Below are 23,058 nucleotides of genomic sequence, written 5' to 3' on the forward strand. Positions count from 1 at the left end.
CATACTGTGCACAGTCCGTTACCACTAACTGTTGTTGTCCGATTTCGTCCACGAATGACTGAACGTGTATCAAGCATTTTGTCCAGTGTCTGGTCTGCTGACGTCACAGTAACACGTGATGCTTCTTGTGATATTCGACAACTGTCTATCTGTTCATTTATTTTGTATGTGCATGAAGATAGATAACCTATCATATGCTCAAAACTGTGTCTTTCTCTATAAAAATGCAGAATTAGACGCACATGCTCTAAAATAGGTTTTAAACCATCTGAAATGCACAATCTTATAGCTAATTGGTAGACTCAAATTCATTGTTCTTCACAAATTATTTCCAAAGAGTCAATCAAGTGCAGAATAACCCTAGTTTCGGGCTCCTTACGTTGCTGTAAATAATTGTAAATGCACATCTAAAAAAACCATATCTTTTCCAGTCTCTCTGTAACGTCGAGTGAAATTTCTATGCTAATCGTCAGTTTAACTTAAAACAGTCGCAACTTATTGCAAAACATTTTAATTCAACTGATGACTGAAAATTATTGCACACTTCAAAAGGATATTAGTTGACACACAACGATTCAAATAGTATCCACACAAAAACAAAAATACAAAGTATTGCAATAAGTTGTCCAGAATATGTTCTTACCTTTGTTAGACCCGGCTACAAAATTAAATTTAATTAAACTCTTAAAGAAAAGGTTCTACATTCAAACAATCGAGCTACATTTTACAAACATATCGACAAACGACGGCATCCCATGGAAATCGTTTGGCCATGATATCACAAAATGTGCCGTTTATGGAACAACGATGCTACAGTAACTGTCAAATGCCGTTGTCATAGAGTTGTATCAAGCTTTCTAGGTTCTTGCTGTGGTTCGTTGTATTGTACCGAGTACTGGTCGAAAGATGACTTCCTCGGGTACGGATGAAGATCAACCTGCTGGACATTTTGGAAGCTATCACTGTACGTGAAAGTCGGGATCGGAGAGAGTAGTGAATCTTCTGGAAGACACTGGTTTTCCGGCTTGTTGTTCCCGGTCCGATCCGGGGTGATCGAGATCGGGACCTGCAGCGTCGTCTGCTGCTGGGGATATTGCGGATAAAGGCGTGAATTGGAGTCTCTCCGTGTCGGACTTGACGATCTCCGGCCATCGTTCGATGTCCTAGCATGCTGGCCATACTTGGAAGAAATTGTATCCAGTTCGTGGTACTCGCCCGGGTCCGTATACTGGCTTCGTATACTACCATGGCGATGCAGGTGTGCGGCGTTCAGATCCCCAGGAAGGCTTAAGCGATGGACGGTGTCGGATCCCCGACCTGTGCTCATGGCGGCAACGCTTCGCCTTCGGTATTCGATCATCGACGCCCTTCTCTTGTTTTGTTGCAGCGAGTGTCGACAGGACACGATGACAACAACGGCTATTACTATCACCGTCAAGCCGGCGAAGGCGCCGAACAGTGCACCAGCGTAAGCATCCATGAGAGGTTTGCGTGGCTTTTCTTCGGCTGCAAAGTAAAACCGATAAATGGTCAATTGTTAAACGTCTAATGCTTACATTGGAAATATGATATATTGGATACAGAATTTCCGAATTTTAAAGGCTATGATATTTGTAGGTGCTTCACGAAAAATTCTGAAAAAGACAATCCGCCAAATTTACGCCAATGTAGATCGGAAGGTATCCGTCTAAAATTATGGTCCTCTGACGAAATCGAAGTAGTTGCTATCAAAGCAACGGAACGTTACCTCTCAGCCTTGCTATAGCCATAAGGGACAGTTAACATGTCGGTCCTCAGGGATGGGGTTGAGTTAGAAGTTCCTTTGCCTCAGTACAAGTTTCTTGTTGCTAATATTTTATAATTAGTAAATTTGACTATGATATGTATTGCCAATACAGATTTATACTACCAATCCTGCAGTGTTTTGGTCTTAATAGCGTTGGTTATGCAAAGCTTTATTTTCTCCTTCATTGTGTCATGTAGGCCTAATTGTCCTTTGACAATCTTACACGAAGTTTTATCACTGTGTTGCGTCCATAATCTGATGTGTTTGATTGTCCAATGCGTCAAAGCAAGCAAGTGTAAGTTGCTAATCTGTGGACGCTGTCACCAGATTATCACCGGATTAACTTTGACAAAGTCAACAACGAACGACGGGGTATAACAGAACCCTTACTGGTTCGTTCATTGTTGACTTTGTCAAATTTAATCCGGCGATAATCTGGTGACAGCGTCCAAAGATTAGTAACTTACACTTGTTTGCTTTGGCGCTTTAGGCAATCACGCGAATGATAAAAAAGCGTAAGATTGTCCATAGACCCTCGAGAAAAAATCGAGGGTCTATTATGTTGGTCATAGAACAAATACATGACACTGTACATGCAGTGAAAGAGAACAACTTCAACAAGAAATCTTCAGAAAACCGGTTCTATAAGACCAAGACACTTTAAGTTGGTAGTGTAAATCTTTATTTACAGTATCATAATCCAACGTATTGAATTAAAAAATAAACAAATACAACAAGAAACCTGTGCTGAGACAAAGACACCCCTTCTCCACCCTAAATCCCCGGGGACGGACACGTGAACTGTCCCTATGCTGTAGCCTACAGTCCCTCCAGGGGAACTATGTGTAGCCTAACCTGTACCATTCCGTTACGACTTGAAGTACGTATTCACACCTCCGAGCAAAAAAACCCGTCTGGTTTTGACCCTTCTAGGATCAAATATATAAAATTAAACAAAGAGAAGACTTATTCTTCACCTCTGGTCAACCGAATCATGGCGTTTTTTACGATGCCGAAATATTCGCACGGTTGAAAATCATCCTTCCGACTTCGAACTATCTTTCCGAAAAACGTATTTGTAATATCCTTATCCGTTTATACAGTGAATAATCCGTGGTATTGGTGTGATCAGAACTGATGAAAGTTTGCGCAAACTCATGCGTATGAGAAATTCTATAGAACTTGAGTGTCTGTGTGTTTATTGGTACAGCAATAAGCTTAGAGCAAAGCCGTAAACTCACGACATTCAACTTGTGTGCACTGTATATGCAGGCAAGTGTGTTCAAACTTCACTCAAGTCAATGAAAACAGCGGGGAAGGTAAGAAGTTTGCAAAGGCAGATAAAAGTAAAGAATGTACAGAGGGAAAAAAATCAGAAGATCACAGACAATCCACACCACGTGATCAACGACACATCATATAACCTCACTTCAAACTAGCGAAACTTGGACTCAAAGTCCCTAAAAGATGAAAACGCAACAACTTGAACAAGAATAACTGCAAAACATCAAAAAAGGTACAAAAAGTCATCGACACACAAAGAATAAAATAAAGAGGAATAAGAAGCCAAAAAAAGGACAGGGAAAGGCGACAAAAAAGAGGAAGGGCAGTTAGAGAATAGCCACTCTTACATGACCGGTGCAGACGAATTTTCTTTCGAATTCTGCCTTACCGCGTTTGTCACAGTTGAGACCACGAAAACCGAACAGACATTCGCAAACATAATGAGTGGTACCATTGGGAAGACACGTAGCACCGTTCATACAAGGGTCGCTATCGCATGCAGTCCTCTCTGTAAAAGGAAATCGAAATCAAAAACTATAATCTAGGAAAAACCCGATCCAAAAATTGTCCACTTGTCAATGAATTGAGATCACGTTATTTCCAAAAAAAATTGAAACTACTCCGAAAATGGATCCGAGGAAAAGTCCCCTCTTTGGTTCACAAATTGGGCAACACAGAATAATATTGGTCTATTAACGGTTAACACACAAAGGAAAGAACGCCTCCAAGTAGAGAAGTTATTTATCGAGTTATCGAACGATACTCACGGCAACTCTCTTCATCCCAGGCAAAATGATAGCAGTTGTGACGTTCATTGCAAACTAGAGATCTGTTTATGCACATGTCCTGACCACATCGAAAATGGGTAGAATTACACGGTACTATAAGAGATCCAACATTGAAAACATTTTAGCAGTAAATACATGTAGTTAGGCTTTTTGTTTTGTTTTAACAGAGTAAGATTGCCAGATACTATCACTTCATTATTTGTAGTTTCTACTTTCTTAACACAGAGAGTAGAGGGTGTCTTTTCTAATTCCATCATGCCATATGCCTTAAGATATGGACATAGTTTTCTTTGAATTCAGTTTTCTTTGAATTGAAGGTTTTTCATTGCAATGCCACTAGAGGGCGGCCTTACACTTTCAATCCTTGTATATCATCATGTAGCGATGTACCTCAGCAACAACTCAGTGGAAGAGACACTAGTCTTCTTTTATCAACAGCCTAGTCTGATCGAATCTGATCGAATATATGTCATTTCCATCGCGTTCCTGATACGTTGAAATCAAAACGTATCATTATTCGTAAATTTCATACCAACTTACAATCTGTAAAAGCGGTGTAATATGCAAGGAACTGGCTCCGTGAGCTTCTCTCCCCGGTTTCGAATCTGAGAAAGAGGCGATTGCTAGATGTAAATACATCCGGTGCTGTTCCGCTGCAGTAGTGTTGCAGTTGGCACGTTTCGGAGCTAACGCCGTCGTAAAGGGACACTTTATTGTTCTCACAAATGTTCAACCATTGAAGGTTGAACTTTTCAAACACTACGAGTATCTGAAAATAAAACGAAAAATCCTTCACAACTCCGCCAACGTGGCCATTACGCATTTAACCTTGCAATTACGTTTTACGCATTTCAGCCTTTCATGTAGCTGTACCAGAAGACTGAAAGATCCGTCGCTCGAGAGCGCTATCTACCCTATCTATTCAGAGGGAGGAGAGTAGACAGCGCTATCTACCCTATCTATTCAGAGGGAGGAGAGTAGACAGCGCTATCTACCCTATCTATTCAGAGGCAGGAGATTAGACAGCGCCCTCGAGCAACGAGTGGGTCAGAGGAACATACTGCTCTTCGAACTTTCGTAGCACAACTTTGTTTTTATTACGCAGTAAATCTACCCGAATAATCATGGAAAGTGGTACCGAGTCACTTTAATTATCATGGGATAAAAATAAAATTAATGTCAAAAGCCGTTTCAGATAATTGTTTTTACTTGTGATAAGTTAAGTATGAACATGGTCACTAATTAAGCCCTGAGGAGCACAATCAATGATTAAGCACCGAAAAGAATTGCAGTTAGAAATATTTGCGACTTACTTTTCGACATTTCCCAAAGAAATACTTTATTTGCAACTGTAGGAGCACACTTTCCGAATTACAATTTTCCTATTTCTCTTAGATTACTAATAGATGAGTCGACATTTTAAGCTAGAACCCTTACAAATAGATACCTTATGGTTTAGCGGTGCCGTTATTTGCCATGTACAATCGAGGCCAGCCGAGGTCTTCGGAAATATTGACCTTGAGTCAATTTCACCAACGGTTCCTTCAATTTCAAATATACATTCTGCAACTTTAAAATAAAATAAATGTAGAGGCTGAAGACGAACAATTATTGTATCATTACATCACGATATCGTTTTATGATGCAGTTAGTTCGGCTGTGATGGTGGTGCTGAGTTGTTATTTTCAACGGTAATACCAGTGTGACCTCGATGATGATTACGATGATAATCATAACGTCATCTTTGCAGTTGACGATGAGAAGATGATGATGTTGATGATGATGATGATGATGATGATGATGATGATGATGGTGGTGGTGGTGGTGGTGGTGATTACAGATCATCATTTGTGTCATCATCAATCATCAATCATCATCATCATCATCATCATCGTCATCATCATCATCATCATCATCATCATCGTCATTATCATTATCATCTTCTTCTTCGTCGTCGTCATTTGATAATTAGCTTTTTGTGAATTCGAATACTACATTCGAATGCTCCTCGAGAGGCAATGGTAAAGGATGCTACTCTGGATACAAAGTCAGGATGCAGCTTACCGAATCCACGGTTTCCAACTTTGCAAAGTAGTATTAAACAACGATTGAGGAGGAAGATTCTAGACTACAGTGCGAAACAAGAAGATGTAATTTTGGAGACAATCTTGTGTGTCTCTTACCGTCCATGTTGTGTGACTTGTTCAGACCAACACCTTTTTCGTTCGGGTCTTCTGGAATGAGAAGAATGAAATAAAGATTTTTCCGCGTACACTGTATGGTGGCAAGAGATTATAAGGTAAATATTGTTGGCACATGATACTGGTGAACTTTGGACTCTACGTGACTGTCCCCGCACACACATAAAAAGGATGAATTTCGACAGTTTTTCGAGCATATAGATTTTTACCCTACCCCTTAAAATGTCTAATTGTATTTTGTAAATATGAATTTTTCTGTCTTAAACAATGGCAGCACATCGTCAAATACGCAAAAACTACCTACGCGTGAGAACGTAAAAAACATGTTGCTCATTCTAAAAAAATCTTGAAAAATATCAAAATGATGGCCATTGTTTCTGTGACCGTACATCATGTCGCATTATACACCTACGTCTTCTCATCTTACATGTAATCAGATAAACCTGATAGACGATCACAGTTTGGCATTGTTACATGTACCGTTGCACAATTTTAGCGTCATCATTATTACTACGCCTTTGCTCTAACGAATGTGGGAGTAAGACGTTGCTTTCATAAAAAAACGAAGGCAATCGCTTGTACATTTAAAGATGGCGGTATTGCCCGCTGGACCTTGCAAGCTTATCCCCATGCGGAGTTGCAAAGAACAACACAGACATCAGTTAAGTTTATGCATGGCGCTAGCACTTGCTCCAACTGCAGGTCAAAGCAGTAACCTCATGTATTCCAAGAGTTAGAGCGATCGATATCAGAAGTCAGTAAGGTGTGGTATAAATTTTGCTTCAGAAAGGTTGAGAGTTAAATAGCCTTTTAGTGAAATCATGATAAAACAAAGTGAAAATTCTGACCGTTGACGAATTCACAGTGTGAAATTAAAACAACAATAAGGGTATTCGTGTGAGCTATCTTTGTATCTGCCAGACACTTGGGACAAGATAGACTGTGTGGGCATTCTCTGTCGCAGGCATTGATATTTTCCTCCTTAAATTCATCATTTTTATGTTTGTTCAATAGGGTTTATGTCAACAAGTTCATGCACTCAAAATAGAGTTTATTTGAAACCAAAAGCAGCAACACCTCTGTAAGTGTACCCCTTTTAAAGAATCGATCCCTAGAATTGGAGAACACGCCAGATCTTACGGTACTGATTAATCATTCATGTAAATTTTGATTTCCTTGAACAATTTTAGATTCTTTTCGGAAGGATACCGCAATGCAACGAGTTCATGTATTTCTCGATAAATATACAAATTGTCCATGTTCCTGAGTGCCTCTTTCCCTCTGCGAGAACGTTGAGATATTTGAAAAGAAATATTTAGCGAGATATCATTGTCAATATACCTGTACAATTAAAGTAGTCTTTACGGATAATTCCTCAATCAGTAGATACTGTCATGTCCCTTCTACCACTTAATGGACAGTTATTTCGAATAAAAAGTAATTAGGAACGCCTATCATTTACCGTTTAAGGGTTGTCTTGAACAGAAATATTTCACTGAACCCCGAATAATGTTTGATAATTACTTATTCCATCACAAAATTCTATGCGAAGAAGTATTGAAGTCCAAAAAGGTCGCATTATTTTTTTTCGATATAAGTATTACGAGCATGTGGTCTCCCATTGACCTCTCGAGTCCATAAGTCAACAGACACTCACCGGGTTTAATTTTTATGAATTCGTAGCGAGCAGCGAAGCCCGCCTCTTCGACTGTGTCATCTGTCACAAATCTCATCCAGAGGTACCTGCCTGTCGATACAATGTTCACCGGTTGTTGGTCGCCACAGTAACGACCAATGAATGGTGAGTAACCCCAACGACCATCTCGCACTTCCAAGTAATCGAAACGACATTCACGCGAACTTTCTATCATATAGGTGGGGCCAAATGTCAGGCGAATAATCTCGTTCCTTTTGGCTGTAGATGAAAATAGCAGACGTGAATTACATTCACATAATCATTGATATACAGGGCTCGAAATTAGCAGTAGTCCCGCGTCCACAGACAACCAACTTTTCCCTTGGGCTACCAAAGTCCATGAAATGGTAGCCCACACGGACTACCAAAGCCTGGGACATAAAATTCAGTCAGTACTAGGCATGCCATGTCTGGACCATCTCTTTGGGATGAGCTAAATGCGGTCACATGGAAACTATGCCTACTTCCAACCAATGGTCTGGTTTTTAGCCCAGCTACAGTCGTGTTGAGAGGATCGTGGTCGTTGCAATGACGGCTATCAAAATTTTCATACAACTCTGAGAATGAAACGGGTTGTCAATACAATGATCAGTAACCAAACTTTTGAGTGTCACTGTTGTCAATTATACCAGTTTCCTTTGGGTATTAAGGACTAACACATTCACTTCATGGGCAGAAAATAGCTTTTTCTTGTCTGGTTAATGAAAAAAATCCCTCAACTAAAATATGCATGGGCTACCAGCCATTGTCACTGGGCTACCAACTTCAGAAAATGGTAGCCCAATGGGACTACCAGGGAAAAAGTTAATTTCGAGCGCTGATATGTGTCTGCGAGAATGGTTGCAAGTACTATTTTGGGTGGCGTCAGATATCAGACGAGACACAAGAAATTCTGTTAGCTGAATGACAGATGGTAAAATATCGAATGGATTTTCCATGCTGGATTCAAAGACTCTACTCTGGTTCACAGTCCCTCTACATAGGGACTGTGTCTGGTTAAATCTGCAAACAACTAGATTGTACGTGTTGATCATCTATAAATTTCATTTTGTGAGGAAGAAAACTGAGGAAATGTGGATGGTAGGTATTAAGTCTTGCATTATAACTATGGCGATGCTTTTGCTGTTGTCCTCACAACACACAAATCATGCAGCTGTAGTCATATGGTCGGACATAATTGAAATGGCTTGCGCCATCTGAGATAGTATTGACTGCAAATTTGGAAAACCTTCATGACAAAATTCACACTCCAGAATTAGTTATCTTGTTTTATGGTAATTACAAAGTGTTTCGAATGATAGTACCTTTTATAACGTAGACACAGTCGACCTCCTTCGGGTATTTGTTCGGATGGTTGGGGGAATAAACAACTACTCCACTGTGTCCTTCAAATACGCCACCACACGACGGGGTCGCTCTGTTTGGAATCGGTACGCTCGGGGCTTGGTCGTCACCTAATGAGGATAAGAAGTCTGTATGTAAGGATCGAACGCTCTACGACATAAAGATCGCAGTTCCTCTCACCAGCGGCTAATACAGACGAATACTATCAATACAATACCTGAACAACGAAAAACTGGCTGTTTTAGCCGATGAATGTCGAATTTATTGAGAAAACTCAGACAAATAATATTATTAAAATTGTCTGAGAAGAAACCAATAAGATTCGTTGTTGGTATGGGTGAAAACCAGAACAGTTAACAACTAGACGGTAACTGTAAAATCAACTACGTCATTCATGCACACATTTACATAAATTCCCTTGACACAATAAGAGATCGTCGAGTGAAAGATTATCATTCCCATCAACCAATGTTATGTGTTTCCTCACTACAAACGTCTCTTTGTTTCCGTTGATGGGGCTCAGATATGTATTATGCTCGATACAATCTTCAAAACGCCGTTTGAGACTTCTTCGATGTGATTCTTTTATCCATCGCAAACTGACACTTGTGATGGTTGCTTTATTATTCGTAAATGTTTTCTAGTTTAACTGTTTTACAAAATTACCATTGAAAACATTGGAATCATTTGTCCTCACAAATACAGTCCGGACGTTTGTTTTTCTTGCGTTTTACGTAATTTTGACAGTGAAGTGCTCGGACTGTTTATGCCCAAGGTATCGGGACGCGTTTCTCTTCTTGCAGTGTGATTGGAAAATCATCCATCAGGTAACGCATTGCCTCGTTGTGTCATTTACAAGTTATTAAAGAACGTAGTATAGCTATTCTGAGATGTATAAACGCAAGACGGAGATAAGATTGAGACGAAACTATTCAAGGAAAGATGTGCATGACAAATTCAAGAAGTAAACTGAGACATATACTGTACAGACTGACACATCAGAAACAGCTGCAATGTACCCATGGACCAAATGACGTCTGAACTGAGTAAATAAGTCTGGAGGGTAAACTTGATGAAGGACATGGTGTCAATAAACGAGGATTGACTTCTACAATATCAAATAATTAAAACATCATTCCGAGACAGAAAGACAGAAAGAAGAGCAGAAAAATTACTTGTTTGATTAGCAACTTTAACATGTTCATAAAATCAGGAGCTTCAAAGTCTGTGTTGTAGTAAATCACATCTACAGTGATGCTGGCGATACGAGTTTTCACATATTTTTCACATCTGAAGCACAACGTGCTTAAGAGTTTAGGAGTGATGGCGTAGATATTGAAATTATGCAAACCTCAATGCAAAATAGACGGGTATGTTAACAGACGAAAGAGAAGGACACCATTTGCCGTGCTTGTGCAATAAGGGAAAATTGGAATTCGAAACAACCTTTCTGCTACCAAAATAACAGGTGGACGACTTTTTATTCAGATGGACCGTACATGTGCTGCACACTATAACCTTTACATACAAGCGATGTTAACCTTGTAGCAGGGGTCGCGATGACCTCATCTTACACCACAGCTTATTGCAAGCAATATTCGTCTAGAAGTTATGAATATGATCAATAAATGTCGTGTATTAAACTTTTTTTCATTGTACTAGCCTTACCAGTGTCTAGTGTGTGGCTATTACTTTATCCTAGCTATCTCTGTATAGTATTTCAGAGGAAACATTCCATATCTGTTAATTGCCCTCCCTAATCCCCTTCATTAATTTGTTCTGCCGATCACCAACGTAGGGGCTTATCGCCCTGACCAAATAACTCGTTAGCAGCTCATGAGCTAAAAAGTTTAATACATGAGATTTATTGATTATATTCATAACTTCTAGACTAATATTGCTTGCAATACCCTGTGTTTTGTTCGTTTGACTTTCAACGTGTTTGCAGAGTGAAATTTCGAGTCCCAGAATCAATGACTGTCTAAGACCCTTTTGGATCATCTGAAAGATGTGATTTATCCTTGCAGATCATCGGGATTAATTTTGGTTAAGCTAGTATGAAACTGCAGATACATGATTACCAGCTATTTTTTAACACTTAGTAATTCTTTTTTTTTTTTAGGGGGGAGGGGGGTGGTGGTTTGTCGTTGATGCATGTCAAGGTGCAAGTGCCTGTGTTTGCAAGAGTATGATGAACCCACTGATGCCTTATCGTACAGTTCCTCCTTTCTGATGATTTTGACGGCAAATCCGTATCCAATGTGCATATTTAACTGTTGGTTTGAATATCACAAATATGCAGCTAGTAAGAAGGGTCGCATGAAACGGAATTCTCGTCGTTAAGGGGAATGCCTTACTAACCCAAGTAACTCATATTGCTCTTGATGTGTGAGCGGAGCAACGTGAAAATACTTCAACAAATATTTTCAGATACAATAGTTGTTAATCGAACATTCAAAAATGACCATCTTAAAAAATATGGAAAGGGGTTGTCACATTGAGATGCAAGAATTAAATTTCCCTAACCATGACCACACCGTTGTGGCTACTATCGTCACGTTTCGCTGATCTTATCAGGAGCCTACCAACACTTAGAAATTTGAAACTTCAAACCTTAGGGCCCTGTCACACCTTGACGATATAGCCAGCGTGTATCAGCGACGTATCAAAATTTCTCTGAAACGCTGGCTTGCTAAACTAACGATGTATTTTTCAATTTTGGGCGTATACATAGCGTATTCATAATGTACTCAAAGGTTAAAAATACGTTTTGGGTACGCTAGACAATATCTCGACGCATTTCGACTTATGAATAATTTACAAGTAGCGTGTGTGAACGTGTGTCAACGAGGGTATAACCAACTTATGGCCCGCTTTTGCGGGACGTATGAGCCATACGCTGGCATACGATCGCGACGACCTCGCCGTATTACGACGTATACAAGCGTGCTTCAGCGTGCTCTTTACTTACACAAAACTTACCCATAACGTATTAAATGTACGTCCAGCGTATTCGCCAAATTTTTCATACGTTGGCATACGCTGGCTAAATCGTCAAAGTGTAACAGGGCTACTATACCGCAATGGTGGCAGTCAACGAAATCATTCTTTTACTGGAGATTTCTCTATGCTGACAATCGTTTTGCATTGCCGCAATTAAGTTCTCTCCAGAAAATTACCGCAAACGACTTCTTGTCAGTTAAATTAGCATGATCGATGATTTGGTGGTCACAGCCAAACGACGAAGACACGCGACCGCCATTTCTCGTAATAATAAGTGATCTCACGTTTTGATAATGACGTGGTAACATCATTAACGCGTTCGGGGAAGTTTACGATAAAATTGCGGTCAGGGACAAGCTCAAACACACTCAAGAGACACGTAAAATGGCCATAACAAAACTGCAGCTCCCTAGTTTGTTCATTGACATTTTGGTTTCTTTTGCTGCGAATGAAGTCTCTCTAATGAAAATTTGGGTTACTATGAGAGAAGCGAACTTATCGATAATTTGTCTCTAATTAAGTTAACTTTCAAGCATGTGTTCTATTAGGAATCGAATCGATTAATTAGCCCAATATTTATTTGATCACCAAGACAGATTCCATTAGGCATTTTTACTAATTGCTGATTAATCGATTCATGGAATGAAGGGGAGTTGAACCCTGTACTTTGAAGACATTCGCTGCTACGCTCAAATGACCTCTCAAATATTCATCATGACCTTCTGTATGCTCTGATACATCTTTCATATTCAATAGGGCCAACATATGACCCAACAATGTTATCACTGGGAGCGAAAGAGAAAACAAACAAAGATATGATGGGCATCGTCGAAATCAAAAGAGAAGTTAAAACGTAAAAAATATCCAACAGGAATAATTTAAGTCTCAGTTTTAGCGGGCTTTGGACGCTCGAGTCATTTTGAACGGATGTAACGTTGATACAATCCCGTGCAAAACGTGTGCTGGCTGACAATGCAGTCTGTCCACGTTTCTAGCTACCAGCCTTCGATGTCAACTCACAGATATTGTCAGCACCCTGGCTTTATAATTTATTTTATAGGTTAAGATATGAAAATGTTTACTTCCTTTTAACACTTCGACAAAATCCTCACAAGATAGTCAAACGTGAGTTAAACGTGTACGCAACACGATCTGAAAATGTGTTAAAAGCTTTCAGTTATAGGACAAATTTATTTCGCAAAAAGCCGAAATGAACAGCGTTCATTGCCAGTGTTGTAGGTGTAAATTGTGGAGGTCGCCCACCCGATGCATTAGACGGTGGTTTCCAGTAATACTGATGTCCGCCTCAAGTTTACTCACATTAAGGTACATGTAAGTGGAAATATGGTGATGGATGCTGCCTTTATGATGGGTTAGACAGCATTGCAAGATGCAAGAGCCGTAAATGGTTGGTACGTACGTACATACTTACATGCATACATGCATACATACATGCATGCATACATACATACATACATACATACGTACATACATACATACATACATACATACATACATACATACATACATACATACGTACGTACGTGCGTGCGTGCGTGCGTGCGTGCGTGCGTGCGTGCGTGCGTGCGTACGTGCGTACGTACGTACATACGTACGTACGTGCATACATACATACATACATACATACATACATACATACATACATACATACATACATACATATATACTTGAAGATTTTAGTATTTCATATATATAAAACACTTATCAACCATATGTAGAATGCGTAAAGGTCACATAAAGCTCGAGCAGTCCTGAAGAGCATAATCAAAATGAAAAATCACGGACCGTGCGCGAATGTAATTAATTTGAAGCCTTGCGTTAACTTTCTTCAAATTGAAGTAGTAAAAACAGTAAAAAGTTCTTTTTGAGGTATCAGCTCCTCAGCTCGAATGCGTTGCGTAAGGGCCTGCCAATATGGTGCTTTGTTTCGAAAACACACCTAATACTCGGCAGACAAACTGACAACTCACTAGAAAAGAATTCATTGCAACGTGAATACAGATATTAAATCAAAGTCGAAGTAGATTAGTGAATGTAGAATAGTAAATATGTTCGCGGAATGTACTCTAAGACATAAAAAATGTGAAAAATTCCATGAATCCATACAAGTAAATGACAACAGGCGAATGTTTATTTCTATGCCTTCTTCAGATCCAATTACCTATATATAATATCTTGTGTACACTAAAAAGATTTGATCGATTTCTCGACAGGCGAAAATGATAAATGAGGGAGAGAATATTCTCTCCGTTTAATCTGATTTGGCATTTCCGTGTCTTAATGGATAAATGGTCTCGCTACTTACCTGAGGTTTCTTGGCCAACAGACGCGGCGAACAACAGTATCAGAAGAGCTGAAATAAAGCAAGTTATGATCATTTTAGATCGTTCTATAGGCATCATCCGGGACGAGGAACTGACCTTCAAAAATACAATATTCAGGAATTTAACAGACATATAACAACCATTACTGATAGGGCAATATCAGGGAATGAACATTGCCGTTTTCAAGAAAAAGAAACACGTATCTGTGTCTATTGATTCATGTACACACAGCTGGCTGAGGGGCGCCAAATACGAAACACTATATGGGATCGCGTTTCAGTCAAGAACAGACGGCTAACGGATAGGCAAAACAAGACTCATCATATGGAGTGCAAAGCAAATGCTGTCTTGCAAAGAAGAAGAAGAGAAGAACCCATTTACAGCTGAATTTCTCGCTCACTAATTTTACGTGGTGCAAATTGCACGGCATCTCGTATGATAGACCTGCATGAGGAACTCAGAAATTCCTGCCGATGTGTGACACGTAAAAATGCTAGCTATGAGGGTTATAAGCTTTCAGGGTTATTTGGATCATTACTTCTGTGTTGTGACCGCATGATGGGCTGTTTGGTGTCCTGTCCGAACCGCTGAGTTTTAAATTCAAGCTATCCAATATCCCCGCTGCGGCTGACTGGTGATGACAACAAGCGCCTTTTCTTGTTTGTTCTGACTAACGAACGGAGGTCTGCGAGAAAACAGTCCCGTGTTTCTCTTTAAAAAAATGCTGATGGTTTGATATGCTGTTCGATTCCTCCGGAATGCCGATAATGCGCCACGAAGTGAATATAGACTTGATAAGCTCTCGAAGGGATAAACATGTTCTTGTACGTCTTCTCCGCTATCAGCCCATCTCACCGTTTGTAAACGCTTGTACAAACAGCATCGCTTATAGAATGATGAAGTCTTGGTCCATAGGCGGATCTTATTCTGACTTCTAAGACTTTACAACGAACGAAAACTACCCAGTGGAGTTCATTAATCATTATTATCACTGCCATTTGCGTTAATTTCCCTTCACCTTCGATAGAGGGCATATTCTGCAAAATTCAGAAAATGCCTTGTCGTGACGTCACAGTCATTAAATCCGAAACAATTTAATATTTTTGATATCATGAATAAAATTTAATTATTGATTATGGATCTTTTTAAACTGCAAATAAAATATTACAGTTTATAATAAACCTTTGAATTGGCATTGATAGGTTCAAGAGTGTGCGCTAAATGCAGCGTAAACAGTTTGATAAAAAAATAAGACGATATGTATTCAAGTCTCGTCACGTGGTTCATGTTGAATCCGTCTGAAGCACACGCTAGGGATATATGAGCATTCACGTGTGGGAATAAGTCTAGATAGTCTTTTGAATAAATAAACAGTCTTGAAAGTCGCAGGGGCCAGTAATATGTCATCCTATACGCTTCGAGTCTCCTGGGCCCTTGCATTACCTGTATCGATATCTCGTGCGGTCTGAGAATGCGTTTATCACAGGTACCACATCCCTCGAGTCTTCGATTTCTATTTCTCGAAGAGGCCAATGGACTTTGGTCCGCGCAAATTTCAGTTTTTAAGGATTTACAGGCGATCACTTGCTGCATGAATTTTAGAAAGACGATTGAAATGTGAACAACCGTCTCTGTTTATCAAATACATTCAATGCAAACTATATACCTGGCACCTCATTTTCTTTACGTGACGAACATGTTCTACGCCCTTCGATTCGGAAAGGCTGCACACACCTTTCTAAAGGCAAAACGGGCATTTTATCATTACACATCGCAGGACTGGTATATGTTGATGGTAATTGTTCGAAAAAATAAGCGATTTTTAAAACAAAATGTGGATAGTTGTTCAGAGCCGAGTTACTATTTACGTTCTGAGAATCAAAATACGGTCTATTCTCTACGGCATAGGGAATCTCTAAGCAAAATCTCTGCAACTTGATATTTAAAATTTCATCATAAAGATTTACCACAATTATTTTGCATGCATGCAATGCATACAAACAATATACATCATTTAATCGATGAAATTTATCATGCTGCCGCTGGGATTGCTAAAAGTTTGAATTTCACATTATTCTTCACAAAACAATGGAAAGTTGGCACAGTTGCAACCATCAAGTTCTGTACCGATTCTAAACGTAGAAATGATGCTTTAGTGATGGTTGAGTGCGAGTTCCTTTTTCACTTTTGAAAAATCTTAGAAATTCGCTTTCACATTTTTTAATATCTTGAATCATTAATGTTACTTTTCATCAAATGAATAATTCTACAGCTTGGGAGAGGTGGTATAATTAGGAAACGCTGGTTTTAGCGCAAAATCTATGAAAAAAATCAGTGGTTTTCTGATATGTTACTAATACTTTGAAAATGAAAGAACTCTAAAAGATTCCAACCTTGAAGTACACCTTAAAAAAAGGGTTGCACTGATACGCTGTATACACCAGCGTGCACCACGGGTGCGAGGATCATCGCTTGGGCAGGCCCCTGTGATGCAAACACAGCGGCGTGTCTCTCGCCTGTGGTATACACACATTCTACAAAATATATGATACAAAATTAATGACTCTTTTCCAATGCGTGATAACATATCGGAAACTGACATAACTCTAACATGGCATCAAATAACCTTCGTATGGAACAAAATCTTAAGCGCCACGAGACCTCTTCCACACAGATATTATTTAACACGATTGGAACTAATTTGGGAGAATTATATTTTCATATTTTTTGAATTTCTCAAACGTGTTAGGTACCGTATAGCTGATTGTTGCAATATTACAAATTACTCATAAAAGCAAGTGTATAATGTGAAAGAAAAAAACATATGAGCTTACATTTGCAGATCAAACAGACATTACTTCACCATCCACTTATCCCAAATTAGTTCCAATCGTGTTATTTTAACATTTTAACCTCTACATATAATGGACTACGTTTAAGCGAAGCCTAAAACTTATACTGAGACTCAAATTTCGCAAGAATGAGCATGCATATGGACTTAGTGTCGTTTTTGTCGAAACACATCATTGACAGCGTTGCAAGGTGTATTCAAAACTAAACAGAGCAAAGTTGTATTCAGTGTTAAGTTACCATCCTCTATCTAACATATTATTTTCATCACTTACGTACATTTCAGGAGCTAGCACTTAGTTTAAAAAAAAATGAAAGACTCAACATCTTTCCTGTTTAATGTGTTAGACCGTGTGTCTGCTTCTGTGATTCGACGAGTTTAGGATTTTCAACGAACTAATAAAAAAGCAGCATGCAGCAAGTTTTAGCCACTGTCATGTCAAGTCATGTCATGCCATGTCATGCCATGACATCATGCATGCCATGCCATGCCATGTCATGTCATGTCATGTCATGTCATGTCATGTCATGGCATGGCATGCATGATACGCATACCTATGATGCACTCACCAAAATATATTGTCAAGTTCGACCCTCTCGGAAGAAATATTGACCCATACTGAGTGTCGCTATGATGCGATTCTGAAAAATTTATCACTGACCGAGAAATCAAATCAATATAAACGTAGGATATTGAAGCGTGTCCAATGGAGGCAAATTTGACGCTAATATTGTAATCGCTTGCGTTGCCGTTATTGAAGCTAATTTACAAAAAGTTACCTTCATCAATAATTCAATTATTTCATTCGATTTCCGATAAGTGGTACTTTTTCAACAAATGTGACATCACGCCTTCCACGCCTTGATGAGCTCGGTGCCGAGTGTCTAGCGATCGATTACGAATTTGAACCGTGACGAAGCTAGCTGACTGTAACCACGCGACGACTGAACTATCACGAGCATAAGATATATGCCTCTAAGTCACCTTTCAAAAATTATTCGATGTCAAAGCTCTGTACCGCACGCCGAAAACCGGAAATTTCCGAAAGATGAGCATTATAGCTTTATCCCTGGCGATCAGATCATAATTCACAAAAAGTTCAGAAACGGTGTCAGACAGACAGCTCCATTGGTAATTCCTTTGAATCTAGGCCCTACAACACGGAACATATATTACGCTCGTTTATCACGTTGTGAACTAATATTCTGCGTGTCAGCTGAATTTCAATGGATGATTCAGTTAGCTGCTGATGAAATCGGCTGTGCCTATATGTATACAACACACACACACCACACACACCACACACACACCACACACACACACACACACACACACACACACACACACACACCATATATATATATATATATATATATATATATATATATATATATATATATATATATATATATATTAATATATATATATTATTCTTAAGCTCGCAGTTTGATCCTTGTTGTGTTAAGGGAGTGAGCATGATGTATCGAGAAGCAATAAAAAAATAAATAAAGGAAAACAATGTTGAGATAGTGTAAACGGAGAATTCCTATAAAAGAGAAATGTTAAGTAGTTATTCTCACTCAACACTTACAAAAAATAATCTTTGATGCCCAAAATTATCCTGCATCCAAGTAGGACGAGAATAACTGATACTTGCAATGTCGCCCATTGGAAACCAAAGTGCCCTCAATGAATGAATCTTGTGATGAAATCGACAAAGTTATACTATTAACGGTTTCTTACGACACTACCGACGCAAGTTCAAGTCAATGGTCAATATAAGAGCCAGGTATCGTCGGGTCATTTTCTGAAACACTTGATGTTCATTTGCATTTTACAATAACCCCCCTAAAAACAAACACAAAACAAACAAAAAACAAACACAAAACAAACAAAAAACAACAACAAACAAACCAAATACGCAGGTTACAGAATAGACTACTACCATGTATTCACACTCTCTCGCTGTTAATAACACTTCGACCACGGTCACGTTACCTGTATCATTATTCTGTATTTCAAACGCCGGATTTAATTTGACTCGCTGTAACGAAATTAACCTGAAGTAATCGATATATCAGAATGGCTGATCCACTCTATCAGTTTATTAAAAAGCGAACAAAGAGATATGATTAAATGATAAGTGCCGTACGAACTCTTTGCCCCTGCTAAGCGTCAGCTACAATAACATCATCCGATAGCCTTGCCCTGGTAAGCTTGACTCACTGACTTACCTTCACCGGCGAGGATAGTTCGCGTGAAGTGCAAAAGAGAGAAGAGCAGACATGAACACGGTCAAGGACCATCAGCGACGCACTCATCATCCAAATAGGGCCAAAGTAATTAGATTCGTGTTTTGCGTTAAAGGCAAAGGGCTTTGAAGCTTTTTATGAAAAACAAATTGAAAGGAAAAAAACTATTTCAATGTGACTTTGTCGGGTAGCTTTTTAGTATAATAATCAGTCTTTGTTTTACAAATTGTGTACTTAAAACGTCCGCATGCTTGCAGCATGTCACATTGTAGTAACAGTTTAAATTACGGAGATTCTGATGATAATTGTGCTTTGATTCTTGAACGGTCACGTGACACGTGGAAACAGCCAAGTACCTGTAAATATAAAACTTGCATGTGTGAAATTTTCTGTGTTTTTGAACAGTCAACCCGCTTACTTTGCAAAATTTTATTGGGGACACAAAATTAAGAGCTTAATTACGCTAGCCTAATTCTTAAGTTTGCTGGTTGATTATAGAACTGCTCATACTTTATTCTCTAGTCCTGTTAATTATTCCTTGTGCACGTTATTGAATGGTTAAAATGATAACAGTCCCTTACAGTATCAATCTGAGGACACATCACACAAGACTTCGGTGAAACAGAAAGCAACAGAAATCGGACTCGACTGAATGACAATTTATTGATTGAGAAGACCTTCGGAGCTGACAATGCTACTCTATCCATCCACTCCAAACAGTGCTATCGGGCGATGGAAGCGATCGAGAATGAGATTGCCAACTCTACGACCATCTATATTTTGTTGAATTGGCGGGGCGTTTCATTCGTATTACAAACACAACAGCCTACTTTATTAAAAATGTCAGACGACCATAATGAGTGATGGCAACACTGTACAACGATAATTTTGTCCGAATCCTCTGCAATAAATCTAAGAACGACAGCAAGGAAATGATTATCGAAAAGTCAATTCATTGAGGAATTGCTGTTGTTGTGTAAAGGCAGGGAGGGCAACTGCAGTCGACAACGGGTAAACACTGTTATCACTAAAGAGACACTGACGCCGTAACTTTTGATATTTCATTATTTTTGTTTATAAAAAAATGTAGTTTTCGTTTTCTTCTCCACAAAGTGAGTGGAAATGGAAAGTTCTGCCAATAATTACAATGGTTTGTGTACGGTATGCAATGCCATTATTGACAAATGAATCATGTAGCCTGGACTAGAATTCGATTTCCAAGAATAACATAATTACGCATATACCGGCTGTGTTGACATGTTGAAACCAAGGTATTTCGGCATTATTTGGGGAGTCAAACAAGAAGATGCTTTTCACCGGAAGTCAAATAAGAAGATGCATTTCACCGGAAGTCAAACAAGAAGACGATTTCACAGAAAGTCAAAAAGAGGTTGCATTTCGCAGACCGAAGAAAATTACTGGAAAATATATCAAAAGTTACATCTCATTAATCTGTAAGACGATAAAAACTTTGCACTTAAAATAATTAGCAAATGTAGTTTTACAGTCACCAGAGTTGGGCAAACTGTTTTATACTACTTAGGTGATAAAATTAAAAAAATCACGCAAAGCTACAATTCACCCGATTACTTTGATGATCAACATGATCAAACTTCTCACTTAATTGAAAAAGTGGTTAAAAGTCATGAATTTTACGCCTTTGGCGCAGTAAAATTTACGTCGTAAAATGAACAGTGATGGCTTACACAACTTTCCATCTTTCATCACCGAAGGCTCTACATATCGATATTAAATTTTAGAGCCAGAGGCTATAACTTTTAATATTCTGTCCAGTATTTTGATGAGAATCGGTACTGTCATATTCCAGTAAGAAATTCACCAGTTTTGAAATGTTGTTTGTGAACATAAAATAATCATTAAAATGAATTTTATAGCGAATTTAAATTCCCATTGACTAATTGTTTACACTATTTCGGAAGATCGAATGTAAATTCAAACTACAAATAAGACGAAGACATATGTTTAAAATTATAACTATAATTTAACATTTTCAGTAAGAGTTGGCGTTATTTTATATCAAGACGATTCGTTTTACGTAGGTGAAAACTTGGTGTGAACAATTCAGTTCTCATGCCGACATTTTTGCGTTCATGGCCATGGCAATGGCATGACAACATGCTTCGTACAGTCTACGATAACCCCATCGGCACAGCATTTATTAGTTTCATACAGGAACATGACTGCATTTCAAGAAAAACGATTGATGGTGAAATGGTGTCTTTCTCAGCACTTGAAACCACGAGCTTGCGGGTTAATAAGATCATTAACGCCTCTCATGGCCATCGGGTAAATTATCTGAAGAAAATACATTTAAATGGTTCACTGAACAAATTTCAAACATGGAAAAACATCTGTGTCTATTGTCCAGTCTTACCGCTTGCCAACTTGTGAAAGTGGAACTACACAGATCACAAAAGGGAATGATTCGGCCTTTTGAAATGAAGCATGTCATCTTAACCTCGTTCGCATGACATTTTCCATCATTTTAACTCGTTGCCGATGCATCGGACGAATGGTCCAGGATAGCATCTTAATTAGCCTTCTTTCTAGACGTTGCAGGAAAACATATTTTTCTATCAAAAGTTATCGAAATTGACCAAACGAGTCTTGTCTAGCCTAACGTTTCTCAGCTGTATTTCCAACTATCAACAACATACATATTGGATACTACACTCCGGATGAACAATAGAGTTCAAACATTTTTGGACAAATTTACTCGGCGGGACGAATGTGGTGTAACCCCATCATGCAACTGAGATTTGTCAAACGTAGTTCATACACGAATAGTATGGGTTTCTATTGAGACACGGAATCATTTATTCAAAAAAATTGTTTGGATAATTAAGATAAAGTATGGCATAAACTACAGAATATCTTGAAAATGGCGAGATATCGTATTTTGTACACGTTTCAAAGATGTCATATAAGTATGGTACCACTCGTCTCCTACTAATATCTTACGCGAAAATGCGTACATATAGGCGATAAATTATTACATGGTTTAGTACATCTTCGTCTGTTATATATTAGCTAATGAATATCAAAATACAAGCTATTTGTCAACTGAAGACAGGACAGTAGAGGCATGGAACTGTTTGCATTTCATGTGAACTGCAAATTGACAGAAAGTTTTGCTGATTTCCATGTCAACTGTATATCCCTCACAGTTGTACGTTGTTAATCTGTCAACAGACTACCGTGTTACGCACTCTCCATAATCATTCCTATGCTTATTTTCGGATTGCTCCCCCGGGGTCGAGTACAGCAGCGTTTTCAGATCCCTGGCTTTCATCGATAGTGAGGCCGCGATATCGGATGTCATTCTAAATGCATATTCCCTTTTGAAAGTCTCGATGACAGCTAAAAAGATTTCTTCACAATACCACTTGGAGATTAATTGGATAGAATCGTGATTCCAATAGATGTCGCACACATAGCGTATCATACCTCGCTCTGTTACCAAGGATAACAAGTATGTGTTGGTGTG

The 23,058-nt window shown here is 38.8% G+C and overlaps 1 protein-coding gene across 8 annotated transcripts in view; it reads right to left on the minus strand.

Annotated features, from left to right (window-relative positions):
- Window positions 1-495: 495 nt before the first annotated feature.
- The window catches only part of LOC139132044 (neuropilin and tolloid-like protein 1), a 48,208-nt gene continuing 25,645 nt past the window's right edge, over window positions 496-23,058 (minus strand). Inside the window, exons 3-11 of one of the 8 annotated variants that reach the window (XM_070698428.1) lie at window positions 14,429-14,476; window positions 9,060-9,209; window positions 7,717-7,974; window positions 6,042-6,092; window positions 5,306-5,421; window positions 4,399-4,627; window positions 3,838-3,951; window positions 3,459-3,578; window positions 496-1,506 (exon numbers count right to left, since the gene is read on the minus strand). In XM_070698428.1, the coding sequence (XP_070554529.1) occupies window positions 836-1,506; window positions 3,459-3,578; window positions 3,838-3,951; window positions 4,399-4,627; window positions 5,306-5,421; window positions 6,042-6,092; window positions 7,717-7,974; window positions 9,060-9,209; window positions 14,429-14,476 (1,757 nt within the window). In that variant the 3' untranslated portion in view covers window positions 496-835. Of the gene's footprint in view, window positions 1,507-3,458; window positions 3,579-3,837; window positions 3,952-4,398; window positions 4,628-5,305; window positions 5,428-6,041; window positions 6,093-7,716; window positions 7,975-9,059; window positions 9,210-14,428; window positions 14,477-23,058 lie in introns of all 8 variants that reach the window. The other 7 variants (XM_070698426.1, XM_070698429.1, XM_070698427.1 and 4 more) reach the window with 7 other exon arrangements.

This window comes from Ptychodera flava, chromosome 4, assembly GCF_041260155.1.
Source record: "Ptychodera flava strain L36383 chromosome 4, AS_Pfla_20210202, whole genome shotgun sequence".
Classification (NCBI taxonomy): Eukaryota; Metazoa; Hemichordata; class Enteropneusta; family Ptychoderidae; genus Ptychodera; species Ptychodera flava.